At 43.8% G+C, this 18,240-nt stretch overlaps 1 protein-coding gene across 1 annotated transcript in view; it reads right to left on the bottom strand.

Annotated features, from left to right (window-relative positions):
* Nucleotides 1–18,240, bottom strand: part of GALNT17 (polypeptide N-acetylgalactosaminyltransferase 17) — a 457,848-nt gene that overhangs the window by 32,815 nt on the left and 406,793 nt on the right. The window contains exon 9 of the mRNA XM_003794210.2: nucleotides 16,480–16,575. Within this exon, the coding sequence (XP_003794258.1) occupies nucleotides 16,480–16,575 (96 nt within the window). The remainder of the gene's footprint in view (nucleotides 1–16,479; nucleotides 16,576–18,240) is intronic.

Raw genomic sequence — 18,240 nt, 5'->3', positions numbered from 1 at the left:
ATCCCTTTTGACAAGGAGGCTTCACCTTCCCTCCTCTGCTCCTTCAGAAGTAGCACTGTTGTTTCTCTACTAATTTAGTGATATGAAAACAACCTAAGAAATCAACATATTGAAAGCAAGCCTCAGTAATGATAATACTGTGTTGGTTAGAGGGTTACAGATGACTTAAATTTGTATTTTCCAAATTCTCTGTAATACTATTGTTCCTTTAGTGAAAAAGAAAGAGATTATCAGTGACTTTCAGTTACTTAGCTGTTGAATTTGACATGTCTGGGCAAGGTAGGAAGATTCAGTTGACCAGAGGGCACCACCCTGTTAGTCAGTCTGAGTTCTGTATTCCAAGCATAACATGAACACAAAACTTGCTTCAATTACTTTTTTGTGTCTGGAGAAAAATAGTTAGTTAGAAGTTAAAAGCTCGTTAAAAGTTTTGTGTCTAAACTTCTAAGGAGATATAAAACTTTTCACTAACGATCTCTACTGGAAAACAATTTATGACTGTATTTGTGATTTCCTGAAAAGAATAACTCATCACTCCATTCTGGCATGAAAGAAATAGTATAGTAGTTTCTCCCTAACCTCTGGTCCTTGTAAGGCAAAATCAAATGCAGGCATACTTCCGTGATAATGGTGGGTTTGGCTCCAGATCACTGCAATAAAGTGAGTCACACGAATTTTATGGTTTCCCAGTGTATATAAAACCTACGTTTACACTCTCCTGTAGTCTATTCAGTGTGCAATAGCATTGGGTCTTTTAAAAATGTACATACTTTCATTAAAAGTAATTGATTGCTAAAAATAGTAACAATCTTCTGAGTGTTTAGCAAGTTGCAATCTTGCTAGTGGAGGGTTCTGGCCTTGATGTTGATGGCTGCTGACTGATTAGGGTGATATTGTTGAAGGTTGGGGTGGCTGTGGCAATTTCTTAAAATAAGGCAACAATGACATGTTATACCACGATTGACTCTTCCTTTCACAATTTTTTTTTCTCTGTAGAGTGGAATGTCTGATGGCATTTTACCCACAGTAGAACTTCTTTCAGAATTAGAATCAATCTTCTCAAACCTTGCCACTGATTTATCAGCTTAGTTTATGGAATAGTCTAAATCCTATGTTATTTTGACAATGGTCACAGCATCTTCAACAGGAGTAGATGCCAATTTAAGAAACCACTTTCTTTCTTCATCCATAAGAAGCAACTCCTCAGCCAATCAAGTGTGATCATGAGATTTCAGCAATTTAGTCTCATCTCCAGGATCCAATTCTATTTCTAGTTCTGTTATTTCCAAAACATCTGCAGTTCCTTCCTCTTTTAAAATCTTGAATCCCTCAGAGTCATCCATGAGGGCTAGAATAAACTTCTTCCAAATGCCTGTTAAGGTTGCTATTTTGACCTCCTTCCATGAATCACAAATGTTTTTTAACAGCATCTAGAAAGGTGAATCCTTTCTAAAAGGTTTTCAGTTGACTTTGCTCAAATCCATCAGAGGAATCAGTATCTGTGGCAGCTACAGCCTTAAAAAATGTATTTCTTAAATAATGAGACTTAAAACTCAAAATTATTTCTTGATTCATGGGCTCAGAGTAGATGCTGTGTTATCAGGAATAAAATGACATTTCTCTCCTTGTACATCCCCATCAGAGCTCTTGGAAGAGTCAGTGCATTGTCAATGATCAGTCATATTTGGAAAGAAACTTTTTATTTTCTGAGTAGTAGGTCTTAACAGTGGGCTTTAAATATTCAGTAAATCATGCTATAAACAGATGTGCAGTCATCCGGGCCTGTTGCTCCACTTCTAGAGCACAGGTGGAGTGGATTTAGCATAATTCTTAAGGCCTCTGGGATTTCCAGAATGGTCAATGAGCATTGGCTTCAATCTAAAGGCATCAGCTACATTAGTCTCTAATAAGAGAGTCAGCCTGTCTTTTGAAGCTTTGAAGTCACACATTGACTACTTCTCTCTTTAAAAAGTTCTAGATGGCATCTTCCTACAATATAAGGCTACTTTATCTACACTGAAAACTGGCTGTTGAGTGCAGTCACCATCATCAATGATCGTAGCTGGATCTCGTGGATAACTTGCTGCAGCTTCTCCATCAGCACTTGGTGACTCGCCTTGCACTTTTCTGTTGTGGAGATGGCTTCTTCCCTTAAGCCTCATGAACCAACCTCTGCTGACTTCCAACTGTTCCTCTGGGGCTTGCTCACCTCTCTCAGCCTTTACAGAATTGACGACAGTTAGGTCTTGCTCTAGATTAGGCTCTGGTTTAAGGGAATGTTGTGGCTAGTTTGATCTTCTAACTAAACCACTCAAACTTTCTCCGTATCAGCAGTAAGACTTGTATGCCTTTTCATCATTCATGTGTTCACTGGAGGAGCATTTTTCATTTCCTTCCAGAACTTTTACTTTGCATTCACAGCATGGCTCAGTGTTTGGCACAAGAGGCCTAGACTTTGGCCCAGCTTGGCTTTCAACATGCCTTTCTCACTAAGCTTAATCATTTCTAGTTTCTAATTTCAAGTGAAAGACATGTGATTCTTCCTGTCACTTAAATACTTAGAGGCCACTGTAGGGTTACTAATGCTCTAGTTTCAAGATCTCTGTGTCTCCGTGAGTAGGGAGCCCCAAGGAGAGGGAGAAAGATGAGGGAACGGCTGGTGGGTAGAGCAGTCAGCAGACAGACATCATTGATCAAGTCTGCCATCCTATATGATGCGGTTCATGGTGCTCCCAAACCATTACAGTGTAACACCAAAGATCACTGATCACAGACCACCATAGTAAATATAATAATAACAAAAACATTTGAAATATCGTAAGAATTACTGAAACATGACACAGAGATACAAACAAGCGTATGCTGTTGGAAAAACGGCACTGCTACACTTACTCGACACAGGGTTGCCACCCAAACCTTTAATTTATAAAAACAAAAATGCCCTATCTGTGAAGAGCAAATTCAGACACGTGCAGTGACAGGAAGTCCACCTGGACACATGCATTTACTCTGGGTACTGTTTAGGAAATCAATGTTCCTGTTCTGTGGATGTGGGCTACAAGAATCAGGGACAATTAGAAAGAGGGACTTGGGAGTTGGAAATAGAAAAGGGAAGTAAAGCAGATGGCAAAGAAAGAGACTTGGGTGTCCCCCAAACCTCAGGAAAACCTCAGCAGCAGGAAGCACACAGCCCTGCGCTCCAGCAAGGTCTGCAGAGAGGAAGGGCAGGAGGGGCGCGCTAGGGCTGATGGCGAAGCAATCAAATCCGAGATGTTTTGAGTATTTTGAGACAAGGTGGGTCAGAGGAATACCAATAACAAAAGGCTTTTAAATATTCTCTCTACCTGCAATGAGGTAAAATAAACCTGTAAGAGTCACACTGGAATGTAGGGGAAGGATTTTTTAAAATACTGCAGTAGGAGACTGTAGGAGAACGAAAATGAGCACAGCAGAACGCCCCTGCTGTCGATTTCATGTTGATTTCAGATATGTAAAAGATGCCCACCGGCATCTTCTCCCCAGCTTTCTGTCTCATCTCCATTTTATGTGTGTGTGTGTGTGTGTGTGTGGTATGTTTTGCCAGCCTTGAAAGTACCTGTCCTTAGTCCCCCTACTCAGTTTTCCCATAAGGTCTAAAGTTTCCCTGCTTTGAGTTCATGGAGTTTTCCAGGAATTGGATTCATGTGGATGGAAAGAGATAACTGGGTTTGCTCCTTACCCCGTAGGGGGAGGCTTATTCCCAGAACCACAGAACAGTTTCCTGGGCAAAGCCATTTTCTCTTGGGTGTTAACTTCAGTGTGCTGTCAAGGGCTCTGCCCTTTGAGCCCCATTGTTTGCAGGGTCATATTTGGAAGTCAAGAGGAGAGGCTGCTGGGTGTCACTCCTGCATTTTCCAATGAGGAGGAGGTGGAGGAAGAGGAGGGGGAGGAAGAAGAGAGGGAGAGGGAGGAGGAGGAGAAGGAGAGGGAGGAGGAGGGCCTTCTACATGCTAATAGCTGCTGGAGTCTTGTCACTCTGGAGGGGCACCAGTGCCTTATTGGCACAATGCATCATAATGACAAGGTGTTTGGATGATGTATCGCTTAAAAGATGAAGCCATCAGAGAATGAGTCCAAGATCAGATTAAATTTAATTACGGGATAAAAGAATTCTCATCTATCATTCTGGTGATGAATGAACTGAGGGAAGGAATGAGAGCCTCTTGCAAAAGAAGGGAGAGGAGGATAAAACATATAGACATGGAGGACAAACAGAGGAGAGGTCTCTAAGGCCCTGCCCTGAGCCTGTCGAATCAGAACGGTCCTGGGAACAGAGCCCTCCACCCTCTAACAGGGACAGAATAGTCAATTACTTTCCTTGGTACACACCTTGCCTTAAGAGCATCCCATCACAGCAGGTGTCTGCCTCATGGAGTGCTCACTGAATTCTCCAGGGCATTTCACTCAGAACCCTTTGAGGTCATACACTGCCCCCAGGGCATGGCTGCTGAGGGCCCAGGAACCTCAGCCTGGGGAGGAAGCTGCCATGGAACCCGTGGAACATCTTTGGTTTGCGTGTGCATGTCCAGGCCTGCAGGCTACTCCCGTGAGCATGCCAGTCAGGCTGCCACTCACATCTGATGAGGGGGCACTGAAAAGGGGATCAGGAGAATGTGGGGGTGACAGAGACGCTCTATGCCTTGATTATGGGTGATTACTTGTTCACATCTGTTTGCTAAAACTTGTACAAATATATGTTATAAAGAGTAAATTTTACCCTTAAAAATGAAAAAAACAAACCCACTTATATGAAAATTGAGATATCATTATACATTTAAAAAAATCAAGTTGGGGCACTAGGTCTATACTGGGCCTGTCGTAGGCACACAAGGACATGTGATCACTACCTCCCTAAGGACTAAACATCATGAAGTCCTATCCCGAGGGGATGCTTGACAAATGCCCATCAGTGGAAAGGGAAAAACACCTGTGTTTGTGAACACACAGCGCCTTCAGAAGGTCAAGGGTTGGGCCTGGACTCAGAGAGCGGCAGTTGTGTTAATAACAAGTTCTCAGATAGTCCATAATGTCTGCGGACCAAATGTGGGGTGCTAGAAGGGGAGCCCTCACCCTCCATCATGGCACTGGGGCTCTCACTCTTTGTCCCTCATGGCTGCCCTGAATCATCTGCCTTCAGCCACCTGCGTTATTCTTCCCCTACATAGGCCTTCTGCTCCCTGCCTCTGACCGTGGCTCTCACACATGTCCCACTCCCCTGTGCCTGCTCCAAGTCTCTCCACCAGGCCTTGTTCAGGGGCAGAGAATACCTAGGGGCTCGAGGAGATGAGGGAGGCTCTCCAGAGTCCACCAGATATCACAGCAGAGTGTCTAAGACCAAAAGTCTTGGGATTTTCATTTGACAACTGGAATAGCTCCTCCTGAATCTCAATTTTCTCATTAACAAAGCAAGAAAATGAGGGTGGCCCTGTCTACCTATGGGGCAGTTGGGAAGATCATTGAAAACAGATATGGGTGTTATCGGCAGCATTTTTGTTCCCTGTCTCAGCGGTCCCTGGGTAGGGGCTGCAGCATGGAGCTCTGGGCCGGCATCCACCACACTGTGCTGCACTGTCAGGACCAGGGCAGCATCTGACTCAGGGACATGGGAGAGCAGGTTCAGGGCTCCTCAGAGGAGGTGAGGACTGAGGACAGGGGACCCTGGGCATGATGCTGCCATCACCTCCTTCTCTCTTCTTGGTGGCACCTTTGTCTCTGGCTGGAGAAGGTTGCCCAGGTGGCTGGAGCGGCACAGAGGGAGGACCTGGCAGAGCTGCCCATCCCCTAGTGGGCAGCAAAGTGTCAGTTTTTCCTATAGCTGCTCCAGCTGGCAACCCTCCCCAGAGGGCAGCAGCTTGGCACCTGGGGATCTTGGGGCTCCTTAGACAAGACCTCCCTCTCTACCTGGGTTCAAGCACACACCAAGACTGCTGCTATGCCCTTGACATTCTACTTTTTAAAAAAACTTAGGCTCCAAAAAGAAGCGGTTGTGTGTCTCATCCAAATTAGGAACCAGACAAAACTGAGGCTAGTGATGAGCTTGCTGACAGACACTTCGGAGTGAGCAGGCTGAGTGGCTGGGAACCGTTTCCATCTTGTTGACAAACACACACTGCAAGACAGGAAATTACCCTCCTCAGTGCCTAGTTTATCTCTGTTTAATTGCTGTTTGATAATAAATTACAACATAGACTCCATTAATTAAGCTAACAATGTCAGTGGAATACCAGTTCCTTCTGCTGGGAGCTGCCTTGTTAGAGGGGCTCTGCTTCAGCCGCTGTTGCCCACAGCAGCTACCAAGCAGTTTAAAGAGATGACTGGTCAGGAGACAGGATGCTGTGCCACAGGGGAGAGGGCTTGGGCCTCAGGGGAGTCTTGGTGAGGGAGCAGGCAGCCCGGCAGCTGGAGAGTCACTGAGGGCAGACGCTAACTCAGGACATGGCAGGACAGAAAGCAATGTTAGAGTGACTTAACAAATCAGCTGGTGGAAAGTCACCAGGGCCCACATATAGGTGTTCATCCTAGAGTCTGGGGAGTCACAAACTGCCCAGTTAGAGTTGTCCCTCCACAGTCAGCTAAATGGCAGAAGTGTTTATTGGAAAAGTTCCACATGCAGGTGGATTGGGATAGATGGCATCCTGACACAGGCCCCAGTACTGTGCTGTGAATGCCAATAAAATCACCAGTACTGTGCTGTGAATGCCACTGAGTTCCCACCATTGTGCTGTGAATGCCAATGAGCTCCCCAGTACTGCACTGTGAATGCCACTGAATTCCCACCACTGCACTGTGAACGCCACTGAGTTCCCACCACTGCGCACTGAATGCCAATGAGCTCCCCAGTACTACACTGTGAATGCCACTGAGTTCCCACCATTGCACTGTGAATGCCAGTGAGTTCCCACCATAGTGCTATGAATGCCAATGAGCTCTTCAGTACTACACTGTGAATGCCACTGACTTCCCACCACTGTGCTGTGAATGCCACTGGACTATGTTCAGAGGCGTGAGCATCAAGGGGTCTTAGACATGTAAGAGTAGGTGGGGAGGGCAGGGGGTCCTGGGAAGTGGTCTCCCAAGGGCTACAGAAAGGCAGACACCACGGCCTGAGTGTGCTGGGCTGCTGCGTTGGTCTGGAGCTTTCTGGGTGGCCTGGAAAGTCTTCCCCTGAAACATCCACAACAGAGCACAGTTTCTCAGAGCCATGTGAGGAACCTGCCCATCTCTGGGGGATACTGCCTAGGCCATCTTTATTGCCTCCCTCATGCACAGAGGAGTTGGCTTCCTCAAGCCAGCATCTAAACATGATAGTCTCTGTTACATCACCATTCATATGTCTCTTATTCAGAAGGCTGGAGAAAGTAGCCTGGGAGTTAAGTAAGTGTTCTTCTAAAAGTAATTCCTGGGGGGATTCTGAGAAGATGGCTAATTGGTAGCAGCCCTCGGCAGAGGCTCCTGAGCAGAAGAAGAAAAACTGGATGGAATCAGACTCTATGATGCCAAAGATGGGGAGCTGAGCCAAGAAAGAAGTTTGGCAAGCTGTAACTCCAAGGAAGAACATGCAAGAAAAAACAAATTACAGGTACAAAGCCTATTGACTAGAGGATGGTAGACCCTTCCCCCAAGCAGGGGGCCTGCTGCAGGCTATCTGCAAAGGAACAGGGGGAAAAAAAGACCTCTCGTTTTACCTTGCTGGAGAGAGCCACTTAACTCCAGGTCTCTTTCTCCAGAGAGGTCCCCCTTATGAACCTAGACACCACCCCACCAGGCATAAAACTGAACAGGTATTTTCCCCCACAAGTCCAAACTCCCAGTCCACTCTTTCCCCCTCACATGGTGGTCTGAAGTTCTGTCCCCTGCAGAGCAGAGTGTTTGGTCTTTTCCTGAGAGATCTGGGCATAGTGTGGACCGCCAGCCATCAGGACAGAATCTGTGACTAATGGGGAGGTCACAGGAGGAAAGAAGGTGTAGAAAGAAAGGGACACTTGGCAGGAGGAGGAGCAGGCCCCTGGTTGTGACTATGCCCAGTCAGTGGTAGTGCTGACCCTCAGTTTGGGCTATGTCTGGAAGGACAGAGTGTAGAACCCTCAGCTCTGACAGTACTCACAGCAGGAGAGTGGTTGCCCCATGTGGACTGTGTTTGGCAGACAGGGCTGGTCCCCAGCCCCTGCTATGCCTGTGAGGAGAGGCTTAGGTGTGGACTGCGACCTAAGAGCAAGGGCGTGGTCCCCTGATTCCAACAGAACCCTTGAGCTGTGGCTTACTGGGTGTGAACAAGACCTGAGGGCTAGGGCGTGGTCCACTGTCTCCTGTGGAGCTGGTGAGCAAAGGCTTACCAGGTGAGGACTGAGACCTGAGGGTAGAGTGCAGTGCCCTAACTCTAACAGAGCCTGCAAACAGAGGCTTACCAGGCAGTGGACTGAGACTGGCAGGCAGGGGCATGGTCCCCTGACTTAAACTGGTCTGGCAAGCAGAGGCTAGCTGTGTGTGGACTGAGACCGGAGGGCAGCCTAGTGCCCTGACTCCAACAGAGCCTGTGAACAGAGGTTTGCCAGGTAGTGGACTGAGACTGGCAGGCAGGGGCATGGTCCCCTGACTCCAACTGGCCTGGCAAGCAGAAGCTAGCTGAGTATGGACTGAGACTGGTGGGCGGGGGTGTGGCCCCTGGTTCCTGCTGGGCCTGTGAACAGAGAAGTGGACAATGGTGCGGACTGACTCTGGTGGGAAGGAGTGTGGATTCCTGGCTCCAACTGTACTGTTGGAGAGAATCTCTCTCTGTTGGGCAGGGTTTGCACTGCCTGAGACAATTTGGTTGGAACCTATGTCTGGGGCTGTCCACTAGGGGATACTCTGAGGTTGACCTTCAAAGTTCTGTAGTGGAAAAGAACTGAAGGGTGAGGGCTGGGTACCACAGCTGTTTGTATCTCTTCACAGTCGAGATTTAAACCTAATACTATGGTTTCTTAAGATAGGGTAGAGGTTGGCTGATATCAAAACAGAGCTAGCTTGTGCTATCTTACCAAGTAGGTCCTCAGAGTCATTTCTTGGGGAGGTTGATCTACTCTGGTTATTCATGTTGCCAGAGTTCTTCTGATGGGTCCACACCATGTTTATTTTCCACTGTTTGGTTATTAGAAGTGGTAGGGTGAGATTGAATTGGAGTTTGCAGGTAGTAGAGATAGCCCCTTACCAAAGCTCTAGGCTTTGTAACTGTGGCTTATCTCCTACAACCTTACAAAGGCCCTTTCAGAGTTTTGGCTGGAGAAAGGATCTCTGAAACTAAAGACAAAGCTTTTGAAATGTTCCCAGACACTCAAAGAGGCAGACAAATGGAGAGCAAAAACTGATTATTCCCCAAGAGAGTTGTGGGATCACTCCAAAAGCTCAAACATTCATCTTATAGGAATTCCTGAAGGAGAAGAGGATGGTCCTAAAGGTACAGATGATCTACTCCAAGAAATTTTGGAGGACAACTTCCCAAGCATTGCAAGAGATACAGAATTTCAGATAGCAGACAGTTTCAGAACCCCAGCAAGACTCAATCCAAATAAAGCATCTCCTAGACACATTGTGATTAACTTTGCCAAAGTTAAGTCAAAGGAGAAAATTCTGCAAGCAGCCAGATGTAAGAAAAGCATTACCTACAGAGGGAGAATATCAGAATGACTGCAGATCTCTCAGCCAAGACATTTCAAGCCAGAAGAAGATGGTCATTGACCTTCAGTCTCCTAAAACAAAATAACTTCCAGCCCAGAACCCTGTATCCCGCTAAACTGAGTTTCATTTGTGATGGAGAAATCAAATACTTTAATGACATAGCCATAACTACACCAGCTCTCCAGGATAGTCTCAGACCCAGCCTCCACAATGACTAGTGCAATGCTTTACCTCTAAAGTAAACTCACCCAGAAATTTTTGAACAAAACCCAACTTCCACAGTGGTGAAAGAATTAAAAATGTCCACTGGACATCTGAAAATCATGACACCCAAAATACAACCAGGCTTATCAATTCTCTCAATTAATGTGAATGGTTTAAATTGTCCTCTAAAGAGGCACAGGCTGGCTGACTGGATACATAAACTCAGACTGGATATTTGTTGCATACCAGAATGTCACCTTACCTTAAAGGATAAAAATAGACTCAGGGCGAAGGGATGGACTTATATAATACAAACAAATGGTAACTGGAAAAAAGCAGGGGTTGCAATTTTAGTAGCAGATACAATTAGCTTTAAACCAACAAAGATAAAGAAAGATAAGGAAGGTCACTACATATTTGTCAAGGGAAACTTCCAACATGAAGAGATTTCGATAATGAACATTTATGCACCCTACCAGAATGCTCCTCAATTCATAAAGTAGACCCTAAGGGATATGAACACCTTGATATCTTCATGCACTATAATAGTTGGAGATTTTAACACCCCTTTGACAGTTTTGGATAGATCCTCCAAGAAGAAACTAAACAAAGAATACACGTTCTTCTCATCAGACCATGGGTCATCCTCCAAAATAGATCATATTCTAGGACACAAGTCTAACTGCAGCAAATTTAAATGTATAGAAATTATTCCTTGTATCTTCTTGGACCACCATGAAATAAAAGTTGAATTCAACAGCAACAGGAATCTCCATATTCAAACAAAGTCATGGAAGCTAAATAATCTTAGACTGAATGATAGCTGGGCAAAAGATGAAATTAAGAAGGAAATCATCAAATTTTTGGAACAAAATGATAATGAAGACATGAATTATCAAAACCTGTGGGATACTGCAAAGGCAGTCCTATGAGGGAAATTTATAGCATTGGAAGCCTTCATCAAGAAAATAGAAAGAGGAATCCAACAACTTAATGGAACATCTCAAGCAACTGGAAAAGGAAGAGCATTCCAACCACAAACCCAGCAGAAGAAAAGAAAAAAAACAAAATTAGAGCAGAATTAAATGAAAGTGAAAACAAAAGAGTCATTCAGAAGATCAATGAAACAAATAGTTGGTTTTCTGAAGATTAACAAAATGGATAAACCTTTGGCTAACCTAACCAGAAATAAGAAAGTAAAATCTATGTCTATGATAAAGGAGAAATAAGAACAGACACTTCAGAAATTCAAAAAATCCTCAATGACTACTACAAAAATCTCTATTCCCAGAAATGTGAAAATCTGAAGGAAATGGACCAATACCTCAAAGCACGCCACCTTCCTAGACCCAACCAGAAGAACTAGAAATCTTGAATAGACCTATATCAATCATTGAGATAGTATCAACAATACAAAATCTCACTAAAAAGAAAAGTCCAGGACCAAATGGCTTCACATCTGAATATTATCAAACCTTTTAAGAGTAACTAGTTCTAAGAGGAACTATCATACAACATTTTCCAAAGCACAGAAAAACATGGAATACTTCCCAACACATTCTATGAAGCAAATATCATTCTGATACCCAAACCAGGAAAGGATCCAACAAAGAAAGAAAATTATAGACCAGTATCATTAATGAATATTGATGCAAGAATATTCAATAAGATCTTAGCAAACAGAATTCAACAACACATCAAAAAAATTATACACCATGATCAAGTTGGTTTTATTCCAGGGTTACAGGGTTGGTTCAACCAACACAAATCTATAATATGTCGTATCAATAAAATAAAAAACAAAGACCATATGATTCTCTCAAATGATGCAGAAAAAGCCTTTGATAATATCCAGCATCCTTTCATGATCAGAATTCTTAAGAAAATAGGCACAGAAGGGACATTTCTTAAACTGATAGAGGCCATCTATAGCAAACCCACAGCCAATATCATATTGAATAGTGTAAAATTGAAAACATTTCTGCTCAGATCAGGAATGAGGCAAGGATCCCCACTGTTTCCACTGCTCTTCAACATAGTAACAGAAGTCTTAGTCATCTCAATCAGGCAAGAGAAGGCAATCAAGGGTACCCAAATAGGGTCAGAGGAGATCAAACTCTCACTTTTCGCTGATGATATGATCCTATACCTGGAAAATCCCAGGGACTCAACTTTAAGACTCTTAGAAGTGATTGTAGAAGTGATTAAGGAATACAGTGGTGTTTCAGGATATAAAATCAATACTTAGAAGTCAGTAGCTTTTATATGCACCAACAATAGGCAAGCTGAAAAAACAATCAAGGACTCTATTCCTTTTACAGTAGTGTCAAAGAAGATGAAATATCTGGAAATTTACCTAACAAAGGACGTGAAAGATCTCTATAAAGGGAACTATGAAACTCTGAGCAAAGAAATAGCTGAAGATGTTAACATGGAAAAACATACCATACTCATGGCTGAGAAGAATCAACATTGTTAAAATGTCCATACTACTCAAAGCAATCTACAGATTTAATGCAATCTCTATTAAAGCACCATTGTCATACTTTAAAGAACTTGAAAAAACAGTACTTCATTTTATATGGAATCAGAAAAAACCTCAAATAGCAAATACATTACTCAGAAATAAGAACAAATAAGGAGGTATCACATTTCCAGACTTCAGGCTATACTACAAATCCATGCACAAAAATAGAGCGGCAGCATGCACAAAAATCAAAACAGCATGTACAAAAATAGAGCGGCAGATTTATGGAACAAAATAGAGAACCAAGATAACCAGCTACTTGTCATCATTTGATCTTAGACAAGCCTATCAAAAATATTCAGGGGCGGTGCCTATGGCTCAATGACTAGGGCACTGGCCCCATATACCGGAGGTGGCAGGTTCATACCCTGCCCTGGCCAAAAACTGCAATATATATATATATATATTCAATGGGGGAAAGACTTCCTATTTAATAAATGATGCTGGGTGAACTGGCTGGCAACCTGTATATACTGAAACTGGATCCCCACCTTTCAACATTAACAAAAATTGATTCTCACTGGATAAAACTTACTGGATAAAACTCACTGGATAAAACTTAAGACATGAAACTATATAAATACTAGAAGAAAGTGCAGGGAAAACACTTGAAGAAATTGGCCTGGGAGAATATTTTATGAGGAGGACCCCCTGGGCAATTGAAGCAATACCAAAAATACATTACTGGGATCTGATCAAACTAAAAAGTTTTTGGACAGCCAAGAGCACAGTAAGTAAAGACAACCTTCAGAATGGGAGAAGATTTTTGCAGGTTATGTTTCTGATAAAGGTTTGATAACTAGAATCTACAGAGAACTCAAACTAATCAATAAGAAAAGAATAAATAACCCCATTTCCACGTGGGCAAGAGACTTGAACAGGAAACTTCTGATGAATACAGGCACATGGCCTATAAACACATGAAAAAAATGCTTGTCATCCTTAATCATCAGAGAAATGCAAATCAAAACCACTTTGAGATATCATCTAACTGCAGTAAAATTAACCCACATCATAAAATCCCCAAACTACAAATGTTGGCATAGATGCAGAGAGAAGGGAATGCTTCTACACTGCTGGTGGGAATGCAAGCTAATATGACCTTTTGGGAAAGTAGTTTGGAGAACACTCAAGGAACTAAAAGTAGACCTACCATTCAATCCCGCAATTCCTTGTCTAGGTATATACCCAGACGATCAAAAATTATTTTACAACAAAGACATTGCACTAGAATGTCTATTGCAGCCCAATTCATAATAGCCAAGACATGGAAACAGCCCAAGTGCCCATTGACCCATGAATGGATTAACAAATTGTGGTATATGTACACCACGGAATACTATGCAGCCATAAAAAGATGGAGGCTACACATCTTTAATGTTTACCTGGATGAAGCTAGAACATATTCTTAGTAAAGTATTTCAAGAATGGAAAAAAAAGTATCCAATGTACTCAATACTACTATGAAATCAATATATAACCACCTACACAATCATATGAATGGCAAAACATAACTATAGTCCAAAAGTAGAAGGGAAGAGGAGAGAGAGAGGAAGGAAGGGGGGATATGAGAGGAGGGAGGGCATTTGGGAGGACCTCACCTAATGTGCATGATGCAATGGTACATTTCAAACCTATTAAGAAATGAGTATAATTGTGATGGATGTGTTACTTAGTTCAGTGTAAACAATTCACATTGTATATCGAAGCAGTAACCTGAAACCCACAAATGCATCAATGTACAAAGTTATGATTTAATAAAAATAAATAAAAGTAATTTCTGGAATTCCCAAAAGGATGGTCAGGCAGGGCCACAGGGCTCAGGAGAAGAGCTGGCCTAGGCTAGAGTCCAGGCCCTTGCTGCCTGGGCTGGAGGCTGTGGGCATCTTAGGAAGATGGTGTGGGAAGTATGCTGGGGCCTGCCTTCCAGCCTGTGTCCCCACTCTTCAGGCCCAAGACCACCCATCATACTCCTTCTCCAAGCCATCTTGGCAGGAGACTAGCTGGGATGGACTGCTGGCTTTTCATCTGGTGTATTTCAAGATGCAGCCTCTTAGATAGTCTCTAGGACTGGCCGTACCCAGTCTAAACGTATCACTCCCCAAGATAAATGAAGCCTTCAGTGGCTCTCAACTTGCTCAGGACTGAATCCCAATGCCTCAGACCAGTAGCATCAGCATCACCTGGGACCTTGTGAGAAATGCAGAATCTCAGGCCCAGACCAGATCGCCCAGACCCAGATCCTCTGTGGATGGGGCCCAGGACTGGCATTTTCCCCCAAGCCTTGCAGGTGACTCTACTATACACTTGCAGCATGAAATCTGGGGCCTGGGCCCATGCACAGTCAGACTGCACCACCTGCTCTCTACTGCTCTTCTGCTTTTTCCCAGCTACCCCTTCCCTCCTGCACCCAAAGCCCTATACAAACTAAGTCACCTCTGCTCCCAGCACCAGTGACCTAGGCCACACTTACAACACTGAGGTTTCCTGCCTCTCTGCTTGTCTCTCCCTGAGTGGGTAAACCTCTGGGAGCAGGGACTGCATCCCATCAACTGCCTGTGTACAGCTGTGACTCACACCACAGCAGGTGATCAGGAGATGTTTGTTCAGAGAATGAATGAATGGATGGAGGAAGACCTGCGTTAGATTCTTTAGTCTGTATTTCCTTTAATGCCAACCCCCATTTCCTAATGGAAAGCCTCCAGGAGGGGAGCAGGTCTCTGCATCCCAGTCACCCAGTCATCTCCTACCTCTTGCAGACAATGGTGGGGATCACTAAACAACTTTGATTTCAATGGATTGGATTTGAATTTAAAATGTCACAGTCATGCTGGAGGGCCTGGGTTCCAGGTTGCTTTGCTCACAGGCACTCTGATGCCCCTCTTTGCATCAGTTTCCCCATGCTGCCTGCTTACCTCCCAGAGTTGCTGCAACAATCAAAGGACTCAGGATTTGACTTGTAACTTGTCTAGCATCTTCCTCCTTTGGAGGAAGGCTGAGGGTCTGGGCTCTGAGTACTATCTTCAGGGACAGTAGAGGGGACACCTCTCTCTCTCCTAGGAGCTGGCCTTGTTGGAAAGCAAAGTGGCTATGCACAAAGAAACCCATGAGATTTTCCACATGCATGTGTGGGTATGCACATGTGATGGCGAATGTGACTTTGCCTGCGAACATGGGCATTTCCAGAACTTCAGAGAGAGGTGGGGGAGCTTCCAGGGCACCTTGTCCAGTGCCTTCCTCATACAGATGAACAAACAGACCAGAGAGAGCAGCTGCGGGCCTGACTCAGAACCAGCCATCCAGCACTCCCCTGGACTTGGAATATAAATGTTTCCCCAGTTTGCAGCTTGCCTTTTGTTACTATTGGTTGACATCCATTTCTATGAATGTCAAGTCTAGTGACATTCCTGGCTGTGTTTTCTCTCAATCTCAGAGTTTCAGCTAAGCTCCTTGTGCACACACAGGCACACTCATGTACACATGCCACTGGCTAGCACAGAAGTCAGAGGAAATTCATTTATCAGGCCTCTGTTTTCAAGTGTTGGTTAATCACTTTGCCCTTTTCAAGCTATTCTGGTATGTTCTCTGAAATGCTCCTGCAAACACTTTCCTCCTTCCCCATCCATGCTCTGCCCTCGTACCACCCCTAACAGGCCCTGTGAGGTGACACTTACCACCAAACGTCATGCTCTTTCAGGATGGGCATGTCAATCAGGTTCTCGGAGGGAACCTGCTAATTGTTTCTTTGAGATTGTGAGCACATATATCTGGGTATAATGACAGTACATGCACATATAATATAGATGTACGTGTTAGCAAATGATTCTGCAGTTCACTTGCTTTTTCTTTTCAGTATGAAACATGCTTGAACTTAAGAATTGTTTTGAGGAAAACACTTATGAATATTTTCCCTTGCTTCCTTAAAGAAACAATCAGAGGCCTCCCACCTTCTCCTTGAACTCTCAGAATAGATAACAGTTACCCAAATAGAGGGCAACAGAAGCATTGAGAATTCCCACAAGGCTGGTGATGAGGATTTCAGGGTGAGCTCCTACCTGCGGTCCCCAGCCGTGGCACGGGTACAATATTGCTGTGTGGTTCTCCAGTGGCCCCTGGTCCAGGCAGACGTCTTTTGCTTTGTTGTTGCGAAGCTGCAGGAATACACAAAACATGACCCATCAGATCTCATTTGGTGGGGGTGCCAATTCCTATCCACTGTTCCAGGCTGCCTTGGTTCATGATGGGAAGGCCACAGGCCCCTCCAACAAGGACCAAGGCTCAAGGCGGTGAGGTGAACACTTTAGCATGAAAAAGTCCTCTAACACTTGGTCCCTGCCCTCCCAGCGCCCCCATCCATAGCACAAAAGAGACCTCAGGGAACTTTTGGACATAGGAACATTTATTACCCAAGTCTTAGGTTTAAAGGCACCTCAGAGGGGTGTGAGGGTGTGGACTGAGATGTGTGAACAAATCCTAAGTGGGCCTCGGCACCAACACTGGTTTTAATAACCCGGGGAATCATAGGTTAGCCTCCCAGGTCTTTACTTGAATAGAGGCACAAAAAATAGAAATCAAAAAAGCAAACTGACACCTTGCCATCATGAAAAGCTCTAGCAACTTTATTTACATATTCAAAAATATTTACTGAATGCTTATGCTGTACCAGGCACCATCCTAGGAATTTGGAATATACCTACAGAGGACTAGACAAAAGGTCCCCGAGACAGCACCCCTGAACCTAGGCATGTCTGTTTGGGAGTGTGTAAGAACAGATCCCATTTGGACCTCCAAGCACAACTGTAATTCTGTACTGGTATCCATTCCACCCACCACCCTGGGGTCTCAACGGGTGGGGAGAAGGCAATATTGTTTGTCTTCCAATATGTATTCATTCTCCTCCAGATTGTTATTCTCCATGGGAAGCAAATTAACCAGGGATAAATCAGAAATAGTGGCAAAGGGACACTTCATTCTGCACCCAAATTGTGTCTGGTCTCAGATGACTGAGCAGATTTTTAATGATCTTAAAATCTTTTTGAACATTACAAAAATAACACCATCTCATTGAGACATTTTGGAAAATAACAGAATAACAATTGTTCACAATCCTTTCGTAGAATCAGTTAGTCCCCTCCCCCCATTTTTGGACAAATTAGCTCTGTTCAATTTTGGCTGTGATGAGCAATTTTATGCAGAGCACTCTGTTCACACTGCAGATTTTCTTAATAGAACCCCAGAATTGGGATTAAGGTATCAAAGCCTATGAACATCTTAAAACATGCTGCCCAACTGCTCTCTGGGAGCTTTGAACTAATTCATACGGTCACTCACAAGGTATGTAAATACTTACCAGTCCTGGGTTTACCATTTAAAAATATTATTGATTTGAGAGGTGAAGTTATCTTGTTTTTAGTAATTTACTATTCATAGTAAATGGAAATGTTTTGTGTTTAGCAATCATTTTCCCTTTTGAGAATTGTCTCTTTATTTCCCTGCTGGGATCTTAAATGGTTTCATTATAGATTTGTAAGAGCTCTTTACATAGTAAGGACATTAATGTTTTTAAAGCATATTTGTTCCATATGGTTTTAGACTGCTGAGATTTTAAATTTGGTTTCTAATGTTTGTGCAATCAAATCTATCATTCAATAATTTAGTAAATGTTTACTGAAGGCCTGGTAAGTGGCTGGAAAGATGCTCTCAACAACACTGTCCCTTCCCTGAAGGCCTCCATTCTGTGCAATCTCTGATATATGCCAAGATCTATAAGGACGACTTCTTCTCCCCTTCTGAAGGTTCAGAGACAACTGCTAAGA

This window comes from Otolemur garnettii, unplaced genomic scaffold (genome assembly GCF_000181295.1).
Source record: "Otolemur garnettii isolate 467f Iridium unplaced genomic scaffold, OtoGar3 scaffold00077, whole genome shotgun sequence".
In the NCBI taxonomy this organism is placed as follows: domain Eukaryota; kingdom Metazoa; phylum Chordata; class Mammalia; order Primates; family Galagidae; genus Otolemur; species Otolemur garnettii.
Note: the sequence above shows the minus strand (reverse complement) of the source record. Positions and strands in the feature narration are given on the sequence as shown.